A 21,134-nucleotide genomic window follows, 5' to 3' on the forward strand; every position below is an offset into this window, starting at 1 on the left:
AGAAGGGGAGTTTTCGGGAAACCGTTGTGGCCATCGCTTCTCGGCCTTTTGGCTAAGATCAAGTGTAGTATCTGTTCTTATCAGTTTAATATCTGATACGTCCCCTATCTGGGGACCATATATTAAATGGATTTTTAGAACAGGGAGATGGAAAAAGAGCTTGCTCTGTCCTCTCCAGGCATTGACCTGGTATTGCAGTGCCTCCAGGTTCAGTGCACCCCCTAATGAGTTTGCAAAAAACAGAGCAAAAGAATGAAGAAGGAAACAAGCCGGCTGCACCTGAAACTACTGTTTTGCAAGAAACATCCCTCGAGTGTGTTGTGCGCAGGTGGACCGACCCCGAAAAATTAGCCCGAGTGTGGCTACGAAAAGTTTGTTTGTCCAAGACTTGCTGGCCTCTGTTGCCATGGCAACCAACTGGCAGAGTTGTTTACAACTTGGCTGCCGGGCCAGTGCTGGTGATGTCATCGCGGGACGTGATGTCATCAAGGCTTTGCTGCTATACACAGCTGCCAGCACAACAAGCAGCTCAGTTGCAGCCGGTCAAGCGACCGAGCAGGTAGGTGGAAAGGTAGGTGCAGTTTATTAAACCGTTTCCTTTGGATTTGATTTCCTGGTGGCCGGCCGATGTATCCTGCTGATGCTGCCTGCCTACGGCTCCAGCTGGGAGAATTCACCCTCCATGTTCTTTGATAGATAGATTAGATACATTAGATAGAATAGATAGGATAGATAGGATAGATTAGATAGATAGATAGATAGATAGATAGATAGATAGATAGATAGATAGATAGGTAGGTAGGTAGGTAGGTACTAATAATAAGCTAGCCAGCTAGGCAGCCAGCCACAGAGACAGCCAGCCAGCTACAGAGACAGCCAGCCAAAGAGCTAGCTGCATGTCATGTATGCCAGACAGAGACGGAGACAGAGACAGAGACGTGTATGTCTGCCATCCATCAGGTGGAAGCAGACGCAGTGTGATTGGGGGGTGGAGCTATTCAGATTTGAGAGCAGAAAGGAAGACAGAGGCAGTGCTAGGCAATAGGAGATGCAGTGTGAAAGCACGTCCGGTCCGCCATCTGAGAGGGTGGAGCGCATAATAGGGTATGTATGTCTGGCTTCGCCTTAACAAGAAGGACGTGGTGTCCGAGAAGGGGAGTTTTCGGGAAACCGTTGTGGCCATCGCTTCTCGGCCTTTTGGCTAAGATCAAGTGTAGTATCTGTTCTTATCAGTTTAATATCTGATACGTCCCCTATCTGGGGACCATATATTAAATGGATTTTTAGAACAGGGAGATGGAAAAAGAGCTTGCTCTGTCCTCTCCAGGCATTGACCTGGTATTGCAGTGCCTCCAGGTTCAGTGCACCCCCTAATGAGTTTGCAAAAAACAGAGCAAAAGAATGAAGAAGGAAACAAGCCGGCTGCACCTGAAACTACTGTTTTGCAAGAAACATCCCTCGAGTGTGTTGTGCGCAGGTGGACCGACCCCGAAAAATTAGCCCGAGTGTGGCTACGAAAAGTTTGTTTGTCCAAGACTTGCTGGCCTCTGTTGCCATGGCAACCAACTGGCAGAGTTGTTTACAACTTGGCTGCCGGGCCAGTGCTGGTGATGTCATCGCGGGACGTGATGTCATCAAGGCTTTGCTGCTATACACAGCTGCCAGCACAACAAGCAGCTCAGTTGCAGCCGGTCAAGCGACCGAGCAGGTAGGTGGAAAGGTAGGTGCAGTTTATTAAACCGTTTCCTTTGGATTTGATTTCCTGGTGGCCGGCCGATGTATCCTGCTGATGCTGCCTGCCTACGGCTCCAGCTGGGAGAATTCACCCTCCATGTTCTTTGATAGATAGATTAGATACATTAGATAGAATAGATAGGATAGATAGGATAGATTAGATAGATAGATAGATAGATAGATAGATAGATAGATAGATAGATAGATAGGTAGGTAGGTAGGTAGGTAGGTACTAATAATAAGCTAGCCAGCTAGGCAGCCAGCCACAGAGACAGCCAGCCAGCTACAGAGACAGCCAGCCAAAGAGCTAGCTGCATGTCATGTATGCCAGACAGAGACGGAGACAGAGACAGAGACGTGTATGTCTGCCATCCATCAGGTGGAAGCAGACGCAGTGTGATTGGGGGGTGGAGCTATTCAGATTTGAGAGCAGAAAGGAAGACAGAGGCAGTGCTAGGCAATAGGAGATGCAGTGTGAAAGCACGTCCGGTCCGCCATCTGAGAGGGTGGAGCGCATAATAGGGTATGTATGTCTGGCTTCGCCTTAACAAGAAGGACGTGGTGTCCGAGAAGGGGAGTTTTCGGGAAACCGTTGTGGCCATCGCTTCTCGGCCTTTTGGCTAAGATCAAGTGTAGTACCTTGTCTTACTGAACTGCCTTGACTTGACGGCTCAGGTCCTGGGGTACCCCCTGCACTCGGCCTTTGGGCATCGGCGATTTAATTCGTCTTAAGCTCACTGCAGCTATTGGGTGTAGGGCTATTCCCCAGGAACGAGAGTGAACCTTCCTCTCGGCCTGCTGCTCGATTGTCCTGTGCCCGACGGTTTGACCGGAGAACCACTTCGATCCCGCCTACCGACGAACGATCGACGAAGACGCCCCGGAACCCCGAGAAGGAAGACGCTGAACCCCGAAGAAGCCGGCGACGAGGATTTGCATCTCTCCGCCCCCTTCGACGAGGATCTGCATAGCTCCGCCCACCAGGAAGGAGCTCGACCAGGAGAAGCGATGGCCTCTTCAGCACCGGAGAAGACCCAGCAGAGGAAGGAAGCGAGGAAGAGCCAGGAGGCCCAGGTCGTGGATGCCTCTTCCTCTGCCGCCCCAGCTCAGCCGACGACCAGCAAGGCTGCGGATCCAGGCGTCCCTACACTGCGGCCCTGGATGCGCACTACGGTGGCCATGCGACTGAAGAAGGTGGATGGTAGAGAGCCGGACATGTCTGAGGATGTGTTCGCCAAGAAGATGGTCCTGGACCAGGGTTTCTCCAAGGCTGAAACCCTCAGCATCTTCTTCTTTACTGGGATCTTCTATGTGACATTTGCCTCCTTCAACACCTGCAGGAGGTACTGGGAGGCGGTAAAGGCAGCGAGGCCCGAATCCCCTTTCTCTCGCTTTGTAAGCAACTGCTTAATCCAAAGGGAGGAGAGGCGGGTGACGGTTTCAATCCTTAACCCGTACATCCCAGGCAAGGACATCGCCACATTCCTTGCAAGGTACTGCACAGTGGTCAAGGAACCCTCCAAGATCCTGAGCAGCCTTGGATTCTGGACTGGCAAGTGGTCGGTGGTCGTGAGGCTCAACAGGGATGAGTCATCGGACGACGGTTTCCAGCACCTGCCTCAGGCTTTCTCTTTGGGTGACGCTCCAGGCTTCATCTATTACCCGGATATGCCGCAGATCTGCAGGAGATGCAGCAAGAAGGGTCATCAGGCGAAGGACTGCAGCGAAGATTCCTGTAGAGTCTGCCGAGTGCCGGGGCATGGGACCAAGGACTGTCCGAAGGCAAAAACCTGCAACCTCTGCGGCCATGCGGACCACAGCTACAGGGCCTGCCCCCAGAGGGAAAAGAGAACGTGGGCATCCGTGGTTGCCAAAGCTCCGACCGGCCAGCAGCCGGCCGTAGCCCAAGCAGCGCAGAAGCCCAAGGAGAAGGAGACGAAGAAGAAGGAGGGTAAGAGGACGACGGCCCCTAACCCTCCCCCCACCCCCGCCCTCCCTACCCCTTCCCCCTCCCCTCCTTCCCCCCCTCCCCCCTCTCCCTCCCCGCCCACCCCCACTGAGGAATCCCTCCCCTATCCCATTGCCTCAGTGGGTCCCCTGTCCCCCGCCCCTACCCCCACCCTCCCACCCCACTCCCCCAACCCAGCAGCACTAACCTTTCCTCCCGCTGCTGTGGTTCTCTCCTTGGAGGATTTTCCCCCTCTTGTCCCCACAGTGGTTCCCGACAGGAAGAGGAAAGTGAGGGACAGCCCATCGGCTGAGACCTCCAAGAAAAAGATCATCGAGGTCTGCGAAGATGACCTCCCGGAGGAAAGCGACATGGATCAGGTGGTGGAGAATCTGGTCGACGAACCGGAGGCTTTCGACTTCGAGGACGTCCCAGAGAATGCACACCTGAAAGAGGCGCTGGAGGAGTGCATACGGGAATGGGTCGGGCCGGCGGGCCCCGAAGAAGAGGATCCGCCCGACCGGAGTGGTATCGTATGAGTCTGTGACTAACCCTTTTCTTTTCTCCCCATGGCTAATCTTTCCATCTTTAGCTTAAATGTGCGGAGTATGAGAGATAGGTCTAGATTCCAGACAGTTCTTTCGTTTTTAAATGCTCAGTTGTGCGATGTGTATATGTTGCAGGAATGTGCTCTGTCCTCTTCTAGGTCCTACAACCATCTGGCCAGGCAGTGGTCCCACGGTCCCTCCTACTGGTCCGGCGGGGGCGACTGTAAGTCCGCAGGGGTCGCCATCCTGATCAGGGGAGGCAACTTTACACTTGATTCTGTTCAGGAGCTTGTCTGTGGCAGATTGCTAATTGCAGACGGCTCTTGGGCGGGGGAGCCCGTAAGGCTCATCAATGTGTATGCCTCTCCTGAGAAGGGTGCGCGTCTGGAACTATTCCAGGCCCTGCGGGCCCAGCTCGCAACCTCCAGGGCTGTAGTGTTGGGTGGGGACTTCAACTGCCCCATTGAAGCGGACGGACGCAGTTCTGGGACATCTGTCAAGTTGGATGTCACATCCAAACTGCTCATCGAGATGGTGACTGAAGCATCCTTGCAGGACGTTGTTGGGTCCATCGGGAACGGCTCTGTTAATTATACATGGAGCCGCCCCGATGGCTCGCTCCGTTCTCGGATTGACTTTGTGTTTGCCTCTCGAGCAGTCAGGCAGACTAGGCACTCTATGGTTCCCTGCTTCTTCTCTGACCACAGGGCCATTCTGTTTCAAGGGGTTCTGGGCCATGGTTTCCCATCTGGCCCAGGCTCTTGGAAGCTGAATTGTGCTCTACTGGCTCAGGAGGAGGTTCTGGAGGAGCTTAGAGAGGCCTACATCGTATGGCGCAACGATAAATGTATGTTTGAGCGTGTCAGTGATTGGTGGGAATTTGTTAAGGTTCAATTTCGCAGTTTCTTTCAGGCCAAGAGTCGTCAACAGGCGTGCGGAAGAAAGAGGGACTTCAGGAGGCTGCAGCGCGAGCTGCGGTCACTGCAAGACCTTCTCCGGTGCGGCTGGGACGTGAAGGAGGAGCTGGAGGAGACCAAAAAGAGCTTGCAAAGGCACTTTGAGGAGGAATCCAAGCGAATCGTCTTCCGTTCCAAGGTGGAGAACCTGGAGAAGGGTGAGAAATGTAACTCGTTCTTTTTCAGGAAACTCCACGCCGGCCACACGCCCCTGACTGAGCTGCGGGATGAGACCGGAAGTTTGCGGAAGGGCAAAGAGGACGTGATGGGGGTTGTCACTAGCTTCTACCGCAGCCTCTACGCCCCGAAGACCACCGACTCCGAAGTGGCCGACGAGTTCCTGTCAGGTATCACTAACGTTGTTGATCCCGCAGGTGCGTCGGCCACGGACGCCCCCTTGACGGTGGGGGAGCTGCTCTCTGCCGCTAAATCCTTTAGGCCTGGCAGGACCCCGGGCAGTGATGGTCTCCCAGCGGAGCTCTATGTAGCGCTGGGGGATCTCATTTGCCCGGACCTGTTGGAGCTGTACGAGGAGATGGTGGTGGAGGGCAGAATGCCTCCGTCGTTGAGGGAGGGTATGATCACGATCCTGTATAAGCGGAAGGGGGAGAGATGTGACTTGAAAAATTGGCGTCCCATCTCTCTCTTGAACGTGGACTACAAAATCCTCGCCAAGGTGCTGGCCAACCGGCTGAAGAAGGTCATCGGTCGGGTCGTCCATCTGGACCAGACCTGTGGCATTCCCGGCCGCAGGATCGCAGACAGCCTCGCCCTAGTGAGGGACACGGTCCATTACATCCAAAGCCGCCGTGCACACGCGGCCCTGGTCAGCCTTGATCAGGAGAAGGCTTTCGACCGGGTCTCTCACGAGTTCATGGGCAGGGCACTGCGTAGGTTAGGACTTGGTGATATGTTTTGTCGTTTTGTTAACGTGATGTATTTTGATATTTTCAGCAGGGTACTGGTGAACGGCTGGAAGACTGACCCCTTTCCGGTTCTTTCTGGGGTCAGACAAGGCTGCCCTCTCTCACCTCTCCTTTTTGTTTGTGTTATAGAATCCTTCGCGGAGGCTATACGGCAGAACGGAGAGATCAGAGGGATCACCGTACCCGGACCCGATCGACACGAGGTCAAGTGCTCGCTGTACATGGACGACGTGACCGTCTTCTGCGCTGACCAGCGTTCGGTGACCGCACTCGTCCAGACCTGCGAGAAGTTCGGAAAGGCTTCAGGGGCAAAGGTCAACTGCGGGAAGTCGGAGGCTATGCTCTTCGGGGAGTGGCACCTGGCTTCCTCCGCCCCCTTCCCGTTTACCATCAAACCGGACTTCATCAAGATCCTTGGAGTCTGGTTCGGAAAGGAAGGCGCGGCCCTCAAGTCCTGGGAAGAGCGATTGGCTAAGGTCAATACGAAGATCGGGCTGTGGAGCCTCAGACACCTCACCATTGAGGGCAAAGCATTGGTCCTGAGGAACGAAGTTCTGCCTGTGCTCCAGTACACCGCACAGGCCTGGCCCCCCCATGTCACCGTCTGCAGGGCCATCACCAGGACCGTGTTTTGTTTCATCTGGGGCTCCAAAATGGACAGAGTGAAGCGCTCCGTGATGTACAAGGAACCCCGCAAGGGCGGAAAAGGTGTTCCGGATATCCCTACCTTGCTGCGGGCAGCCTTTGTATGTGACTGTGTGCGGAGGACTCTGCAACAGAAGAATGGCTCTGCGGGCAGGTCCATGTCTCGCCTGTTCCTCCTCCCCCTCTGGAGGGGTCTGAGCTGGGACAAGTGGGACAGCTCCATCCCTTACAACTGGCACACTCCCTGGTTCTACGGGGGCGTCGTCAAGTTTGTGAGGGAACACCAACTGGAGGGACTCAAGCCCGACTTGTGGAAGCCAAAAACTGTCCACAAGCTCATCAGAGCACAGGACTCTATGGAGCTCGTTCCAGGGCTCGCTGCGGCCACCGCAGAGACTGTATGGACAAATGTGGCTTCGGCAAAGCTGACCAACGGGCACAAGGACTTGTCTTGGATGGCCATTCAGGGGGGACTGCCTTTGAGGTCATTCATGCATGCCCGCAACCTGTGCAAAACGCGGTACTGCCCCCGGTGCCCCTTCGTGGAGGAAACATCTTCGCACCTCTTTTGGCAGTGTCCGTTTGCTCAGGGCCTGTTGGACGCCCTGGAACTTGAACTCAGTGACTGTGTGCCCAGGAACAGGCTAACGCACTGCGCGGTGCTGTACGGCCTGTTCCCTGGGAATTTCGGCGATGAGGCAACCCGGGAGGCCTGGCGCCTTATGAACTGTTTTAAGGACGCTATATGGCTTGCCAGGAACCGCCTCATTCTGAAGAAGGAGAGGATGTCCTTTCTGGACTGCCGCAGGCTGGTCCACAGCCTGCTCAGAGACTATTCCATCATGGACAGATCGGACCAGGAAGAAGAGGATTGATACCCCTCTCCTTCCCCCTCTCCCCTTGTGTTGTGTTGTCTTTCAATAAAGCTTCGGGCCTGTGATTTCCCCTCCCTACCCCCCTCTCTCCCACCCCCCTTACCCCATCACTTGTCTGTATTGCTTTATTGTTTGTTGTTTTAGGATTGTTAAGGTATGCAGGAATGTTAGTGTAGCGGGTGGTATGATGTATAGCGTAGGGAGCCTGTGCTGTATGTTGTACCATGGTGCTGAGTATGTAGTGTCTTATTTATTGAACTGTGCTGCGTCACAGTTTATGTATGCCTGACGACGACTGATTGTAATAAAGATATTTTCAATCAAAAAAATCTGTTCTTATCAGTTTAATATCTGATACGTCCCCTATCTGGGGACCATATATTAAATGGATTTTTAGAACAGGGAGATGGAAAAAGAGCTTGCTCTGTCCTCTCCAGGCATTGACCTGGTATTGCAGTGCCTCCAGGTTCAGTGCACCCCCTAATGAGTTTGCAAAAAACAGAGCAAAAGAATGAAGAAGGAAACAAGCCGGCTGCACCTGAAACTACTGTTTTGCAAGAAACATCCCTCGAGTGTGTTGTGCGCAGGTGGACCGACCCCGAAAAATTAGCCCGAGTGTGGCTACGAAAAGTTTGTTTGTCCAAGACTTGCTGGCCTCTGTTGCCATGGCAACCAACTGGCAGAGTTGTTTACAACTTGGCTGCCGGGCCAGTGCTGGTGATGTCATCGCGGGACGTGATGTCATCAAGGCTTTGCTGCTATACACAGCTGCCAGCACAACAAGCAGCTCAGTTGCAGCCGGTCAAGCGACCGAGCAGGTAGGTGGAAAGGTAGGTGCAGTTTATTAAACCGTTTCCTTTGGATTTGATTTCCTGGTGGCCGGCCGATGTATCCTGCTGATGCTGCCTGCCTACGGCTCCAGCTGGGAGAATTCACCCTCCATGTTCTTTGATAGATAGATTAGATACATTAGATAGAATAGATAGGATAGATAGGATAGATTAGATAGATAGATAGATAGATAGATAGATAGATAGATAGATAGATAGATAGATAGATAGGTAGGTAGGTAGGTAGGTAGGTACTAATAATAAGCTAGCCAGCTAGGCAGCCAGCCACAGAGACAGCCAGCCAGCTACAGAGACAGCCAGCCAAAGAGCTAGCTGCATGTCATGTATGCCAGACAGAGACGGAGACAGAGACAGAGACGTGTATGTCTGCCATCCATCAGGTGGAAGCAGACGCAGTGTGATTGGGGGGTGGAGCTATTCAGATTTGAGAGCAGAAAGGAAGACAGAGGCAGTGCTAGGCAATAGGAGATGCAGTGTGAAAGCACGTCCGGTCCGCCATCTGAGAGGGTGGAGCGCATAATAGGGTATGTATGTCTGGCTTCGCCTTAACAAGAAGGACGTGGTGTCCGAGAAGGGGAGTTTTCGGGAAACCGTTGTGGCCATCGCTTCTCGGCCTTTTGGCTAAGATCAAGTGTAGTATCTGTTCTTATCAGTTTAATATCTGATACGTCCCCTATCTGGGGACCATATATTAAATGGATTTTTAGAACAGGGAGATGGAAAAAGAGCTTGCTCTGTCCTCTCCAGGCATTGACCTGGTATTGCAGTGCCTCCAGGTTCAGTGCACCCCCTAATGAGTTTGCAAAAAACAGAGCAAAAGAATGAAGAAGGAAACAAGCCGGCTGCACCTGAAACTACTGTTTTGCAAGAAACATCCCTCGAGTGTGTTGTGCGCAGGTGGACCGACCCCGAAAAATTAGCCCGAGTGTGGCTACGAAAAGTTTGTTTGTCCAAGACTTGCTGGCCTCTGTTGCCATGGCAACCAACTGGCAGAGTTGTTTACAACTTGGCTGCCGGGCCAGTGCTGGTGATGTCATCGCGGGACGTGATGTCATCAAGGCTTTGCTGCTATACACAGCTGCCAGCACAACAAGCAGCTCAGTTGCAGCCGGTCAAGCGACCGAGCAGGTAGGTGGAAAGGTAGGTGCAGTTTATTAAACCGTTTCCTTTGGATTTGATTTCCTGGTGGCCGGCCGATGTATCCTGCTGATGCTGCCTGCCTACGGCTCCAGCTGGGAGAATTCACCCTCCATGTTCTTTGATAGATAGATTAGATACATTAGATAGAATAGATAGGATAGATAGGATAGATTAGATAGATAGATAGATAGATAGATAGATAGATAGATAGATAGGTAGGTAGGTAGGTAGGTAGGTACTAATAATAAGCTAGCCAGCTAGGCAGCCAGCCACAGAGACAGCCAGCCAGCTACAGAGACAGCCAGCCAAAGAGCTAGCTGCATGTCATGTATGCCAGACAGAGACGGAGACAGAGACAGAGACGTGTATGTCTGCCATCCATCAGGTGGAAGCAGACGCAGTGTGATTGGGGGGTGGAGCTATTCAGATTTGAGAGCAGAAAGGAAGACAGAGGCAGTGCTAGGCAATAGGAGATGCAGTGTGAAAGCACGTCCGGTCCGCCATCTGAGAGGGTGGAGCGCATAATAGGGTATGTATGTCTGGCTTCGCCTTAACAAGAAGGACGTGGTGTCCGAGAAGGGGAGTTTTCGGGAAACCGTTGTGGCCATCGCTTCTCGGCCTTTTGGCTAAGATCAAGTGTAGTATCTGTTCTTATCAGTTTAATATCTGATACGTCCCCTATCTGGGGACCATATATTAAATGGATTTTTAGAACAGGGAGATGGAAAAAGAGCTTGCTCTGTCCTCTCCAGGCATTGACCTGGTATTGCAGTGCCTCCAGGTTCAGTGCACCCCCTAATGAGTTTGCAAAAAACAGAGCAAAAGAATGAAGAAGGAAACAAGCCGGCTGCACCTGAAACTACTGTTTTGCAAGAAACATCCCTCGAGTGTGTTGTGCGCAGGTGGACCGACCCCGAAAAATTAGCCCGAGTGTGGCTACGAAAAGTTTGTTTGTCCAAGACTTGCTGGCCTCTGTTGCCATGGCAACCAACTGGCAGAGTTGTTTACAACTTGGCTGCCGGGCCAGTGCTGGTGATGTCATCGCGGGACGTGATGTCATCAAGGCTTTGCTGCTATACACAGCTGCCAGCACAACAAGCAGCTCAGTTGCAGCCGGTCAAGCGACCGAGCAGGTAGGTGGAAAGGTAGGTGCAGTTTATTAAACCGTTTCCTTTGGATTTGATTTCCTGGTGGCCGGCCGATGTATCCTGCTGATGCTGCCTGCCTACGGCTCCAGCTGGGAGAATTCACCCTCCATGTTCTTTGATAGATAGATTAGATACATTAGATAGAATAGATAGGATAGATAGGATAGATTAGATAGATAGATAGATAGATAGATAGATAGATAGATAGATAGATAGATAGGTAGGTAGGTAGGTAGGTAGGTACTAATAATAAGCTAGCCAGCTAGGCAGCCAGCCACAGAGACAGCCAGCCAGCTACAGAGACAGCCAGCCAAAGAGCTAGCTGCATGTCATGTATGCCAGACAGAGACGGAGACAGAGACAGAGACGTGTATGTCTGCCATCCATCAGGTGGAAGCAGACGCAGTGTGATTGGGGGGTGGAGCTATTCAGATTTGAGAGCAGAAAGGAAGACAGAGGCAGTGCTAGGCAATAGGAGATGCAGTGTGAAAGCACGTCCGGTCCGCCATCTGAGAGGGTGGAGCGCATAATAGGGTATGTATGTCTGGCTTCGCCTTAACAAGAAGGACGTGGTGTCCGAGAAGGGGAGTTTTCGGGAAACCGTTGTGGCCATCGCTTCTCGGCCTTTTGGCTAAGATCAAGTGTAGTATCTGTTCTTATCAGTTTAATATCTGATACGTCCCCTATCTGGGGACCATATATTAAATGGATTTTTAGAACAGGGAGATGGAAAAAGAGCTTGCTCTGTCCTCTCCAGGCATTGACCTGGTATTGCAGTGCCTCCAGGTTCAGTGCACCCCCTAATGAGTTTGCAAAAAACAGAGCAAAAGAATGAAGAAGGAAACAAGCCGGCTGCACCTGAAACTACTGTTTTGCAAGAAACATCCCTCGAGTGTGTTGTGCGCAGGTGGACCGACCCCGAAAAATTAGCCCGAGTGTGGCTACGAAAAGTTTGTTTGTCCAAGACTTGCTGGCCTCTGTTGCCATGGCAACCAACTGGCAGAGTTGTTTACAACTTGGCTGCCGGGCCAGTGCTGGTGATGTCATCGCGGGACGTGATGTCATCAAGGCTTTGCTGCTATACACAGCTGCCAGCACAACAAGCAGCTCAGTTGCAGCCGGTCAAGCGACCGAGCAGGTAGGTGGAAAGGTAGGTGCAGTTTATTAAACCGTTTCCTTTGGATTTGATTTCCTGGTGGCCGGCCGATGTATCCTGCTGATGCTGCCTGCCTACGGCTCCAGCTGGGAGAATTCACCCTCCATGTTCTTTGATAGATAGATTAGATACATTAGATAGAATAGATAGGATAGATAGGATAGATTAGATAGATAGATAGATAGATAGATAGATAGATAGATAGATAGATAGATAGGTAGGTAGGTAGGTAGGTAGGTACTAATAATAAGCTAGCCAGCTAGGCAGCCAGCCACAGAGACAGCCAGCCAGCTACAGAGACAGCCAGCCAAAGAGCTAGCTGCATGTCATGTATGCCAGACAGAGACGGAGACAGAGACAGAGACGTGTATGTCTGCCATCCATCAGGTGGAAGCAGACGCAGTGTGATTGGGGGGTGGAGCTATTCAGATTTGAGAGCAGAAAGGAAGACAGAGGCAGTGCTAGGCAATAGGAGATGCAGTGTGAAAGCACGTCCGGTCCGCCATCTGAGAGGGTGGAGCGCATAATAGGGTATGTATGTCTGGCTTCGCCTTAACAAGAAGGACGTGGTGTCCGAGAAGGGGAGTTTTCGGGAAACCGTTGTGGCCATCGCTTCTCGGCCTTTTGGCTAAGATCAAGTGTAGTATCTGTTCTTATCAGTTTAATATCTGATACGTCCCCTATCTGGGGACCATATATTAAATGGATTTTTAGAACAGGGAGATGGAAAAAGAGCTTGCTCTGTCCTCTCCAGGCATTGACCTGGTATTGCAGTGCCTCCAGGTTCAGTGCACCCCCTAATGAGTTTGCAAAAAACAGAGCAAAAGAATGAAGAAGGAAACAAGCCGGCTGCACCTGAAACTACTGTTTTGCAAGAAACATCCCTCGAGTGTGTTGTGCGCAGGTGGACCGACCCCGAAAAATTAGCCCGAGTGTGGCTACGAAAAGTTTGTTTGTCCAAGACTTGCTGGCCTCTGTTGCCATGGCAACCAACTGGCAGAGTTGTTTACAACTTGGCTGCCGGGCCAGTGCTGGTGATGTCATCGCGGGACGTGATGTCATCAAGGCTTTGCTGCTATACACAGCTGCCAGCACAACAAGCAGCTCAGTTGCAGCCGGTCAAGCGACCGAGCAGGTAGGTGGAAAGGTAGGTGCAGTTTATTAAACCGTTTCCTTTGGATTTGATTTCCTGGTGGCCGGCCGATGTATCCTGCTGATGCTGCCTGCCTACGGCTCCAGCTGGGAGAATTCACCCTCCATGTTCTTTGATAGATAGATTAGATACATTAGATAGAATAGATAGGATAGATAGGATAGATTAGATAGATAGATAGATAGATAGATAGATAGATAGGTAGGTAGGTAGGTAGGTAGGTAGGTAGGTACTAATAATAAGCTAGCCAGCTAGGCAGCCAGCCACAGAGACAGCCAGCCAGCTACAGAGACAGCCAGCCAAAGAGCTAGCTGCATGTCATGTATGCCAGACAGAGACGGAGACAGAGACAGAGACGTGTATGTCTGCCATCCATCAGGTGGAAGCAGACGCAGTGTGATTGGGGGGTGGAGCTATTCAGATTTGAGAGCAGAAAGGAAGACAGAGGCAGTGCTAGGCAATAGGAGATGCAGTGTGAAAGCACGTCCGGTCCGCCATCTGAGAGGGTGGAGCGCATAATAGGGTATGTATGTCTGGCTTCGCCTTAACAAGAAGGACGTGGTGTCCGAGAAGGGGAGTTTTCGGGAAACCGTTGTGGCCATCGCTTCTCGGCCTTTTGGCTAAGATCAAGTGTAGTATCTGTTCTTATCAGTTTAATATCTGATACGTCCCCTATCTGGGGACCATATATTAAATGGATTTTTAGAACAGGGAGATGGAAAAAGAGCTTGCTCTGTCCTCTCCAGGCATTGACCTGGTATTGCAGTGCCTCCAGGTTCAGTGCACCCCCTAATGAGTTTGCAAAAAACAGAGCAAAAGAATGAAGAAGGAAACAAGCCGGCTGCACCTGAAACTACTGTTTTGCAAGAAACATCCCTCGAGTGTGTTGTGCGCAGGTGGACCGACCCCGAAAAATTAGCCCGAGTGTGGCTACGAAAAGTTTGTTTGTCCAAGACTTGCTGGCCTCTGTTGCCATGGCAACCAACTGGCAGAGTTGTTTACAACTTGGCTGCCGGGCCAGTGCTGGTGATGTCATCGCGGGACGTGATGTCATCAAGGCTTTGCTGCTATACACAGCTGCCAGCACAACAAGCAGCTCAGTTGCAGCCGGTCAAGCGACCGAGCAGGTAGGTGGAAAGGTAGGTGCAGTTTATTAAACCGTTTCCTTTGGATTTGATTTCCTGGTGGCCGGCCGATGTATCCTGCTGATGCTGCCTGCCTACGGCTCCAGCTGGGAGAATTCACCCTCCATGTTCTTTGATAGATAGATTAGATACATTAGATAGAATAGATAGGATAGATAGGATAGATTAGATTAGATAGATAGATAGATAGATAGATAGATAGATAGATAGATAGATAGATAGGTAGGTAGGTAGGTAGGTAGGTAGGTACTAATAATAAGCTAGCCAGCTAGGCAGCCAGCCACAGAGACAGCCAGCCAGCTACAGAGACAGCCAGCCAAAGAGCTAGCTGCATGTCATGTATGCCAGACAGAGACGGAGACAGAGACAGAGACGTGTATGTCTGCCATCCATCAGGTGGAAGCAGACGCAGTGTGATTGGGGGGTGGAGCTATTCAGATTTGAGAGCAGAAAGGAAGACAGAGGCAGTGCTAGGCAATAGGAGATGCAGTGTGAAAGCACGTCCGGTCCGCCATCTGAGAGGGTGGAGCGCATAATAGGGTATGTATGTCTGGCTTCGCCTTAACAAGAAGGACGTGGTGTCCGAGAAGGGGAGTTTTCGGGAAACCGTTGTGGCCATCGCTTCTCGGCCTTTTGGCTAAGATCAAGTGTAGTATCTGTTCTTATCAGTTTAATATCTGATACGTCCCCTATCTGGGGACCATATATTAAATGGATTTTTAGAACAGGGAGATGGAAAAAGAGCTTGCTCTGTCCTCTCCAGGCATTGACCTGGTATTGCAGTGCCTCCAGGTTCAGTGCACCCCCTAATGAGTTTGCAAAAAACAGAGCAAAAGAATGAAGAAGGAAACAAGCCGGCTGCACCTGAAACTACTGTTTTGCAAGAAACATCCCTCGAGTGTGTTGTGCGCAGGTGGACCGACCCCGAAAAATTAGCCCGAGTGTGGCTACGAAAAGTTTGTTTGTCCAAGACTTGCTGGCCTCTGTTGCCATGGCAACCAACTGGCAGAGTTGTTTACAACTTGGCTGCCGGGCCAGTGCTGGTGATGTCATCGCGGGACGTGATGTCATCAAGGCTTTGCTGCTATACACAGCTGCCAGCACAACAAGCAGCTCAGTTGCAGCCGGTCAAGCGACCGAGCAGGTAGGTGGAAAGGTAGGTGCAGTTTATTAAACCGTTTCCTTTGGATTTGATTTCCTGGTGGCCGGCCGATGTATCCTGCTGATGCTGCCTGCCTACGGCTCCAGCTGGGAGAATTCACCCTCCATGTTCTTTGATAGATAGATTAGATACATTAGATAGAATAGATAGGATAGATAGGATAGATTAGATAGATAGATAGATAGATAGATAGATAGATAGATAGATAGATAGATAGATAGGTAGGTAGGTAGGTAGGTACTAATAATAAGCTAGCCAGCTAGGCAGCCAGCCACAGAGACAGCCAGCCAGCTACAGAGACAGCCAGCCAAAGAGCTAGCTGCATGTCATGTATGCCAGACAGAGACGGAGACAGAGACAGAGACGTGTATGTCTGCCATCCATCAGGTGGAAGCAGACGCAGTGTGATTGGGGGGTGGAGCTATTCAGATTTGAGAGCAGAAAGGAAGACAGAGGCAGTGCTAGGCAATAGGAGATGCAGTGTGAAAGCACGTCCGGTCCGCCATCTGAGAGGGTGGAGCGCATAATAGGGTATGTATGTCTGGCTTCGCCTTAACAAGAAGGACGTGGTGTCCGAGAAGGGGAGTTTTCGGGAAACCGTTGTGGCCATCGCTTCTCGGCCTTTTGGCTAAGATCAAGTGTAGTATCTGTTCTTATCAGTTTAATATCTGATACGTCCCCTATCTGGGGACCATATATTAAATGGATTTTTAGAACAGGGAGATGGAAAAAGAGCTTGCTCTGTCCTCTCCAGGCATTGACCTGGTATTGCAGTGCCTCCAGGTTCAGTGCACCCCCTAATGAGTTTGCAAAAAACAGAGCAAAAGAATGAAGAAGGAAACAAGCCGGCTGCACCTGAAACTACTGTTTTGCAAGAAACATCCCTCGAGTGTGTTGTGCGCAGGTGGACCGACCCCGAAAAATTAGCCCGAGTGTGGCTACGAAAAGTTTGTTTGTCCAAGACTTGCTGGCCTCTGTTGCCATGGCAACCAACTGGCAGAGTTGTTTACAACTTGGCTGCCGGGCCAGTGCTGGTGATGTCATCGCGGGACGTGATGTCATCAAGGCTTTGCTGCTATACACAGCTGCCAGCACAACAAGCAGCTCAGTTGCAGCCGGTCAAGCGACCGAGCAGGTAGGTGGAAAGGTAGGTGCAGTTTATTAAACCGTTTCCTTTGGATTTGATTTCCTGGTGGCCGGCCGATGTATCCTGCTGATGCTGCCTGCCTACGGCTCCAGCTGGGAGAATTCACCCTCCATGTTCTTTGATAGATAGATTAGATACATTAGATAGAATAGATAGGATAGATAGGATAGATTAGATAGATAGATAGATAGATAGATAGATAGATAGATAGATAGATAGATAGATAGGTAGGTAGGTAGGTAGGTAGGTACTAATAATAAGCTAGCCAGCTAGGCAGCCAGCCACAGAGACAGCCAGCCAGCTACAGAGACAGCCAGCCAAAGAGCTAGCTGCATGTCATGTATGCCAGACAGAGACGGAGACAGAGACAGAGACGTGTATGTCTGCCATCCATCAGGTGGAAGCAGACGCAGTGTGATTGGGGGGTGGAGCTATTCAGATTTGAGAGCAGAAAGGAAGACAGAGGCAGTGCTAGGCAATAGGAGATGCAGTGTGAAAGCACGTCCGGTCCGCCATCTGAGAGGGTGGAGCGCATAATAGGGTATGTATGTCTGGCTTCGCCTTAACAAGAAGGACGTGGTGTCCGAGAAGGGGAGTTTTCGGGAAACCGTTGTGGCCATCGCTTCTCGGCCTTTTGGCTAAGATCAAGTGTAGTATCTGTTCTTATCAGTTTAATATCTGATACGTCCCCTATCTGGGGACCATATATTAAATGGATTTTTAGAACAGGGAGATGGAAAAAGAGCTTGCTCTGTCCTCTCCAGGCATTGACCTGGTATTGCAGTGCCTCCAGGTTCAGTGCACCCCCTAATGAGTTTGCAAAAAACAGAGCAAAAGAATGAAGAAGGAAACAAGCCGGCTGCACCTGAAACTACTGTTTTGCAAGAAACATCCCTCGAGTGTGTTGTGCGCAGGTGGACCGACCCCGAAAAATTAGCCCGAGTGTGGCTACGAAAAGTTTGTTTGTCCAAGACTTGCTGGCCTCTGTTGCCATGGCAACCAACTGGCAGAGTTGTTTACAACTTGGCTGCCGGGCCAGTGCTGGTGATGTCATCGCGGGACGTGATGTCATCAAGGCTTTGCTGCTATACACAGCTGCCAGCACAACAAGCAGCTCAGTTGCAGCCGGTCAAGCGACCGAGCAGGTAGGTGGAAAGGTAGGTGCAGTTTATTAAACCGTTTCCTTTGGATTTGATTTCCTGGTGGCCGGCCGATGTATCCTGCTGATGCTGCCTGCCTACGGCTCCAGCTGGGAGAATTCACCCTCCATGTTCTTTGATAGATAGATTAGATACATTAGATAGAATAGATAGGATAGATAGGATAGATTAGATAGATAGATATAGATAGATAGATAGATAGATAGATAGATAGATAGATAGGTAGGTAGGTAGGTAGGTAGGTACTAATAATAAGCTAGCCAGCTAGGCAGCCAGCCACAGAGACAGCCAGCCAGCTACAGAGACAGCCAGCCAAAGAGCTAGCTGCATGTCATGTATGCCAGACAGAGACGGAGACAGAGACAGAGACGTGTATGTCTGCCATCCATCAGGTGGAAGCAGACGCAGTGTGATTGGGGGGTGGAGCTATTCAGATTTGAGAGCAGAAAGGAAGACAGAGGCAGTGCTAGGCAATAGGAGATGCAGTGTGAAAGCACGTCCGGTCCGCCATCTGAGAGGGTGGAGCGCATAATAGGGTATGTATGTCTGGCTTCGCCTTAACAAGAAGGACGTGGTGTCCGAGAAGGGGAGTTTTCGGGAAACCGTTGTGGCCATCGCTTCTCGGCCTTTTGGCTAAGATCAAGTGTAGTATCTGTTCTTATCAGTTTAATATCTGATACGTCCCCTATCTGGGGACCATATATTAAATGGATTTTTAGAACAGGGAGATGGAAAAAGAGCTTGCTCTGTCCTCTCCAGGCATTGACCTGGTATTGCAGTGCCTCCAGGTTCAGTGCACCCCCTAATGAGTTTGCAAAAAACAGAGCAAAAGAATGAAGAAGGAAACAAGCCGGCTGCACCTGAAACTACTGTTTTGCAAGAAACATCCCTCGAGTGTGTTGTGCGCAGGTGGACCGACCCCGAAAAATTAGCCCGAGTGTGGCTACGAAAAGTTTGTTTGTCCAAGACTTGCTGGCCTCTGTTGCCATGGCAACCAACTGGCAGAGTTGTTTACAACTTGGCTGCCGGGCCAGTGCTGGTGATGTCATCGCGGGACGTGATGTCATCAAGGCTTTGCTGCTATACACAGCTGCCAGCACAACAAGCAGCTCAGTTGCAGCCGGTCAAGCGACCGAGCAGGTAGGTGGAAAGGTAGGTGCAGTTTATTAAACCGTTTCCTTTGGATTTGATTTCCTGGTGGCCGGCCGATGTATCCTGCTGATGCTGCCTGCCTACGGCTCCAGCTGGGAGAATTCACCCTCCATGTTCTTTGATAGATAGATTAGATACATTAGATAGAATAGATAGGATAGATAGGATAGATTAGATAGATAGATAGATAGATAGATAGATAGATAGATAGATAGGTAGGTAGGTAGGTAGGTAGGTACTAATAATAAGCTAGCCAGCTAGGCAGCCAGCCACAGAGACAGCCAGCCAGCTACAGAGACAGCCAGCCAAAGAGCTAGCTGCATGTCATGTATGCCAGACAGAGACGGAGACAGAGACAGAGACGTGTATGTCTGCCATCCATCAGGTGGAAGCAGACGCAGTGTGATTGGGGGGTGGAGCTATTCAGATTTGAGAGCAGAAAGGAAGACAGAGGCAGTGCTAGGCAATAGGAGATGCAGTGTGAAAGCACGTCCGGTCCGCCATCTGAGAGGGTGGAGCGCATAATAGGGTATGTATGTCTGGCTTCGCCTTAACAAGAAGGACGTGGTGTCCGAGAAGGGGAGTTTTCGGGAAACCGTTGTGGCCATCGCTTCTCGGCCTTTTGGCTAAGATCAAGTGTAGTATCTTGTCTTACTGAACTGCCTTGACTTGACGGCTCAGGTCCTGGGGTACCCCCTGCACTCGGCCTTTGGGCATCGGCGATTTAATTCGTCTTAAGCTCACTGCAGCTATTGGGTGTAGGGCTATTCCCCAGGAACGAGAGTGAACCTTCCTCTCGGCCTGCTGCTCGATTGTCCTGTGCCCGACGGTTTGACCGGAGAACCACTTCGATTCCGCCTGCCGACGAACGATCGACGAAGACGCCCCGGAACCCCGAGAAGGACGACGCTGAACCCCGAAGAAGCCGGCGACGAGGATTTGCATCTCTCCGCCCCCTTCGACGAGGATCTGCATAGCTCCGCCCACCAGGAAGGAGCTCGACCAGGAGAAGCGATGGCCTCTTCAGCACCGGAGAAGACCCAGCAGAGGAAGGAAGCGAGGAAGAGCCAGGAGGCCCAGGTCGTGGATGCCTCTTCCTCTGCCGCCCCAGCTCAGCCGACGACCAGCAAGGCTGCGGATCCAGGCGTCCCTACACTGCGGCCCTGGATGCGCACTACGGTGGCCATGCGACTGAAGAAGGTGGATGGTAGAGAGCCGGACATGTCTGAGGATGTGTTCGCTAAGAAGATGGTCCTGGACCAGGGTTTCTCCAAGGCTGAAACCCTCAGCATCTTCTTCTTTACTGGGATCTTCTATGTGACATTTGCCTCCTTCAACACCTGCAGGAGGTACTGGGAGGCGGTAAAGGCAGCGAGGCCCGAATCCCCTTTCTCTCGCTTTGTAAGCAACTGCTTAATCCAAAGGGAGGAGAGGCGGGTGACGGTTTCAATCCTTAACCCGTACATCCCAGGCAAGGACATCGCCACATTCCTTGCAAGGTACTGCACAGTGGTCAAGGAACCCTCCAAGATCCTGAGCAGCCTTGGATTCTGGACTGGCAAGTGGTCGGTGGTCGTGAGGCTCAACAGGGATGAGTCATCGGACGACGGTTTCCAGCACCTGCCTCAGGCTTTCTCTTTGGGTGACGCTCCAGGCTTCATCTATTACCCGGATATGCCGCAGATCTGCAGGAGATGCAGCAAGAAGGGTCATCAGGCGAAGGACTGCAGCGAAGATTCCTGTAGAGTCTGCCGAGTGCCGGGGCATGGGACCAAGGACTGTCCGAAGGCAAAAACCTGCAACCTCTGCGGCCATGCGGACCACAGCTACAGGGCCTGCCCCCAGAGGGAAAAGAGAACGTGGGCATCCGTGGTTGCCAAAGCTCCGACCGGCCAGCAGCCGGCCGTAGCCCAAGCAGCGCAGAAGCCCAAGGAGAAGGAGAAGAAGAAGAAGGAGGGTAAGAGGACGACGGCCCCTAACCCTCCCCCCACCCCCGCCCTCCCTACCCCTTCCCCCTCCCCTCCTTCCCCCCCTCCCCCCTCTCCCTCCCCGCCCACCCCCACTGAGGAATCCCTCCCCTATCCCATTGCCTCAGTGGGGCCCCTGTCCCCCGCCCCTACCCCCACCCTCCCACCCCACTCCCCCAACCCAGCAGCACTAACCTTTCCTCCCGCTGCTGTGGTTCTCTCCTTGGAGGATTTTCCCCCTCTTGTCCCCACAGTGGTTCCCGACAGGAAGAGGAAAGTGAGGGACAGCCCGTCGGCTGAGACCTCCAAGAAAAAGATCAT

General features: G+C 51.7%; 1 protein-coding gene, 11 non-coding genes and 3 pseudogenes across 12 annotated transcripts; all 15 read left to right on the plus strand.

Moving 5' to 3' along the window:
• Positions 1-32: 32 nt before the first annotated feature.
• LOC138773222 (U2 spliceosomal RNA) lies at positions 33-223 on the plus strand. The gene has a single exon (XR_011359931.1). It is a non-coding gene; the product is annotated as a U2 spliceosomal RNA (small nuclear RNA).
• A 958-nt stretch (positions 224-1,181) lies between these two features.
• LOC138773223 (U2 spliceosomal RNA) lies at positions 1,182-1,372 on the plus strand. The gene has a single exon (XR_011359932.1). It is a non-coding gene; the product is annotated as a U2 spliceosomal RNA (small nuclear RNA).
• Positions 1,373-2,306: 934 nt separating this feature from the next.
• On the plus strand, positions 2,307-19,823 carry LOC138771876 (zinc finger CCHC domain-containing protein 3-like). Its single transcript, XM_069951881.1, has 2 exons — positions 2,307-3,991; positions 19,813-19,823. Exons 1-2 carry the CDS (start codon positions 2,743-2,745, stop codon positions 19,821-19,823), a joined length of 1,260 nt encoding a protein of 419 aa, XP_069807982.1. The 5' UTR covers positions 2,307-2,742.
• LOC138773717 (U2 spliceosomal RNA) lies at positions 2,335-2,477 on the plus strand (annotated as a pseudogene).
• LOC138773460 (U2 spliceosomal RNA) lies at positions 7,943-8,114 on the plus strand (annotated as a pseudogene).
• Positions 9,085-9,275, plus strand: LOC138773224 (U2 spliceosomal RNA). Its single transcript, XR_011359933.1, has one exon. It is a non-coding gene; the product is annotated as a U2 spliceosomal RNA (small nuclear RNA).
• On the plus strand, positions 10,230-10,420 carry LOC138773225 (U2 spliceosomal RNA). Its single transcript, XR_011359934.1, has one exon. It is a non-coding gene; the product is annotated as a U2 spliceosomal RNA (small nuclear RNA).
• LOC138773226 (U2 spliceosomal RNA) lies at positions 11,383-11,573 on the plus strand. The gene has a single exon (XR_011359935.1). It is a non-coding gene; the product is annotated as a U2 spliceosomal RNA (small nuclear RNA).
• LOC138773227 (U2 spliceosomal RNA) lies at positions 12,536-12,726 on the plus strand. Its single transcript, XR_011359936.1, has one exon. It is a non-coding gene; the product is annotated as a U2 spliceosomal RNA (small nuclear RNA).
• Positions 13,681-13,871, plus strand: LOC138773229 (U2 spliceosomal RNA). Its single transcript, XR_011359938.1, has one exon. It is a non-coding gene; the product is annotated as a U2 spliceosomal RNA (small nuclear RNA).
• LOC138773230 (U2 spliceosomal RNA) lies at positions 14,843-15,033 on the plus strand. Its single transcript, XR_011359939.1, has one exon. It is a non-coding gene; the product is annotated as a U2 spliceosomal RNA (small nuclear RNA).
• Positions 15,996-16,186, plus strand: LOC138773231 (U2 spliceosomal RNA). The gene has a single exon (XR_011359940.1). It is a non-coding gene; the product is annotated as a U2 spliceosomal RNA (small nuclear RNA).
• On the plus strand, positions 17,153-17,343 carry LOC138773232 (U2 spliceosomal RNA). Its single transcript, XR_011359941.1, has one exon. It is a non-coding gene; the product is annotated as a U2 spliceosomal RNA (small nuclear RNA).
• On the plus strand, positions 18,308-18,498 carry LOC138773233 (U2 spliceosomal RNA). The gene has a single exon (XR_011359942.1). It is a non-coding gene; the product is annotated as a U2 spliceosomal RNA (small nuclear RNA).
• LOC138773669 (U2 spliceosomal RNA) lies at positions 19,453-19,595 on the plus strand (annotated as a pseudogene).
• Positions 19,824-21,134: the final 1,311 nt, after the last annotated feature.

This window comes from Dendropsophus ebraccatus, chromosome 14 (genome assembly GCF_027789765.1).
Source record: "Dendropsophus ebraccatus isolate aDenEbr1 chromosome 14, aDenEbr1.pat, whole genome shotgun sequence".
Taxonomy (NCBI): Eukaryota; Metazoa; Chordata; class Amphibia; order Anura; family Hylidae; genus Dendropsophus; species Dendropsophus ebraccatus.